The following is a 2,729-nucleotide window of genomic DNA, read 5'->3' on the forward strand; positions in this document are numbered from 1 at the left end:
TGTCACATCTTACTCTAGCCGGTGTGTGTTAAGATTTGCCAACAAGCATTTTTGGCGCCGTTGCCGGAGAAAGCATAGCCTAGAAATTTGTAGCAGGAACGAATTTGGTAAAACATCATCAACTTAGGATCAACTAGTTGTAAGCAGTTACCCCTGCCTGTGTTTCTCTTCATTGTGAAACCAAGTAGTGTATGAGTGATTTCCAGTTCAAGGCAACCACATTAGCCGATTCAGAGATCTCGAAGGAATTCTAGACTTCGTCTAGTCCACCATCAGAGATCTAGCTCACACTTGAACTCACTCAAGGAAGGAAGCTTAGCACTAAGAATCAGGATGTTGATGGTTAACCAACCGATTGCCGACTTCTCATCTCCCTCTGCGACCCATATCTCATTGGGACCGCAAGTGGAGATTAGAGATATTGACTTTGAGATCCAGCCATCGCTAATCTGTATGGAGCAAGCTAGTACATTTAGTGGGAAACCACACAAGGATGCAAACACACACCTTCAGAACTTTCTAGAAGTGTGTAGCACCATCGCTATCAAAGGAGTCACAGTGGGAGCCATCCGCCGTTGCTTGTTCCCATTCTCTCTGCTTGGGAAAGTAAAGCAATGGTTCTACGCTCTCCCTAATGATGTTAACACATGGAGTGAGTGTGCTACAACATTCCTCAACAAGTGCTTCCCAATGAGCAAAACATCAGCTCTGCAGGCAAGAATCTCCAGCTTCCATCAAAAGGTAGAAGAGACCATTCCCAAAGCATGGGAACATCTCTAGGAGTACATTCGGGAATGCCCTCATCATGGAATCAAGGAATGGCTCCTGATCCAAGGTTTCTACCATGGGTTAACACTAGATGCCCGTAGTCTCCTTGATGCTGCTGCAAGAGGATCATTCACATCTCTCAATGTCACACAAGCAAAGAAGCTCATTGAGAACATTGTGACAAATCGAGAGTGGAATGATGAACGTCCTAGACCCAAGAAAAGAGGCACCCACACCATCGAGGAGGTGAAAGCCATCTCTCAAAAGATGGAGCTCTTGATGAAGAAAATGGAAGAAACATCCAACTTCAAGAAAGATTGAGAGGCCATCCAACAATACACCTCATCACGTGGCATTGAAGCAATCCAAAGGTGCGAGGTGTAGGAAGAAACTCCAGAGGTCGTCTCCGCATTCAACAATGGGCAACCACAGTAAAGTGGACCGACTTCACGCTTCCAAGACCAAGGTAATTTTCAAAAATCTAGCTGGCCTACGCTTAGAGATCTTGTTATTAATCAAGCTTAAATTAATGAAGGCATAAATAAAAGGTTGTTAGCTAACGACAAGACTCTTGAATTATTAACTTCTAAAATGAACTCTCTAGCTTCTGCTGTTAAGGACCAATAGAGCTTTAACAAGGTCTTAGAATCCCAGATGACTCAAATTGCTGCTTCTGTTAATTCTTGTTATTCCTCAAATGCGGTGACCATGAGAGGGGGTAAGACCACTCGTGATCCACCATATCCTAACATGACAAGGAAACTAGCAAGGAAGGACAACCAGGATGAAGAAGACAAGGTAGAAGAAGAAGAGCTTCCATCAACAGAAGAAAGTACCAAGTTCAATGGGAAAGTGGCACCACATGAGTTTTACGATACAAACCTACTGATGCCATTCCCCAGGACGAGGATTCAAAAGACCGATGAACAATTCAGCAAATTTGTTGAGGTAATTCGACAATTATATGTCAATATCCCGTTACTTGATGCAATGCAGGTTCTAACCTACGCCAAGTACCTGATAGACATCCTCAACAACAAGAAGCCACTACCTAAAACCGAGGTAATTAAACTAACTGAGGAATGCAGCGAAGTCATCTTGAATAAATTCCCAGAGAAGAAGAAGGACCCTAGGTGCCCACCATTGATTCCTCCATCGGGACACAACATTTTGAGCATGCACTGTGCGACTTGGGAGCAAGCGTCCGTGTCATGCCAAAGGTAATTTTTGACAAATTAAATCATACTACCTTGTCCCCTACATCAATATATTTTCAGCTAGCGGATCAGTCGATTCGCCATCCAACGGGAGTAGCTGAGAACATCCCTGTCAAGATACGTGATTTCATCGTTCCTGTGGATTTCGTAGTTCTTGACATGGAAGTTGACAAAAAGGTTCCCCTCATCCTTGGGAGACCATTCCTCAGCACTGCCAAGGCACATATTGATGTTGGAGCCGGAGAAATTCAATTTACCATCAATGGGGCTCAGGAGAAATTCAACTTCAAGCCAAAAGCTGAGCAGTGCTCAATGATCTTGGCTACAGAGCTGGCTACAATTATTTCCCTGACGCACACCAAAAAGAAGGCTAAATCAAAACCACGAGCAAAAGCCAAGCAGATATGGAAGTGAAAAATAGTGCCTCCGCCCGAGAAGGCCCCTACAGCACCTCAGGGAAGTCCTGATGAAAGGACCTGAGGCAACTACTCTACCATCCAGGTAAGTCAAACCAAGGTGAGTTTTCAAACTTTTGAAATTCAGCATTTATTTTCAGCATTTAATTATTAGTTTTTCTTTATTCAAAACATTTTTTCTGTCGACCACAGTTGTGCATAATAAAACCTAAAATCAACCTCTGCTTAACATGCTGAGCAAATGGACACCAGGTGAGACCCAAGGCTAGGTCAGCCGACCTGCCCTTGGTGGGTCCACCTGCTCAATTTTGCTCCATCATCACACAAT

At 43.8% G+C, this 2,729-nt stretch overlaps 1 protein-coding gene across 1 annotated transcript; it reads left to right on the forward strand.

The window, feature by feature from the left end:
- Positions 1,423–2,399, forward strand: LOC110431754. Its single transcript, XM_021451275.1, has 2 exons — positions 1,423–1,830; positions 2,046–2,399. Exons 1-2 carry the CDS (start codon positions 1,423–1,425, stop codon positions 2,397–2,399), a joined length of 762 nt encoding a protein of 253 aa, XP_021306950.1.

The sequence above is a fragment of the Sorghum bicolor genome, chromosome 1 (assembly GCF_000003195.3).
Source record: "Sorghum bicolor cultivar BTx623 chromosome 1, Sorghum_bicolor_NCBIv3, whole genome shotgun sequence".
Lineage (NCBI taxonomy): Eukaryota > Viridiplantae > Streptophyta > Magnoliopsida > Poales > Poaceae > Sorghum > Sorghum bicolor.

Coding starts and splice junctions, on each gene's coding strand:
- LOC110431754 (XM_021451275.1), top strand. CDS start 1,423: ATGACTCAAATTGCTGCTTCTGTTAATTCTTGTTATTCCTCAAATGCG. Junction 1,831..2,045: donor AGCCACTACCTAAAACCGAG/GTAATTAAACTA, acceptor ATATATTTTCAG/CTAGCGGATCAGTCGATTCG.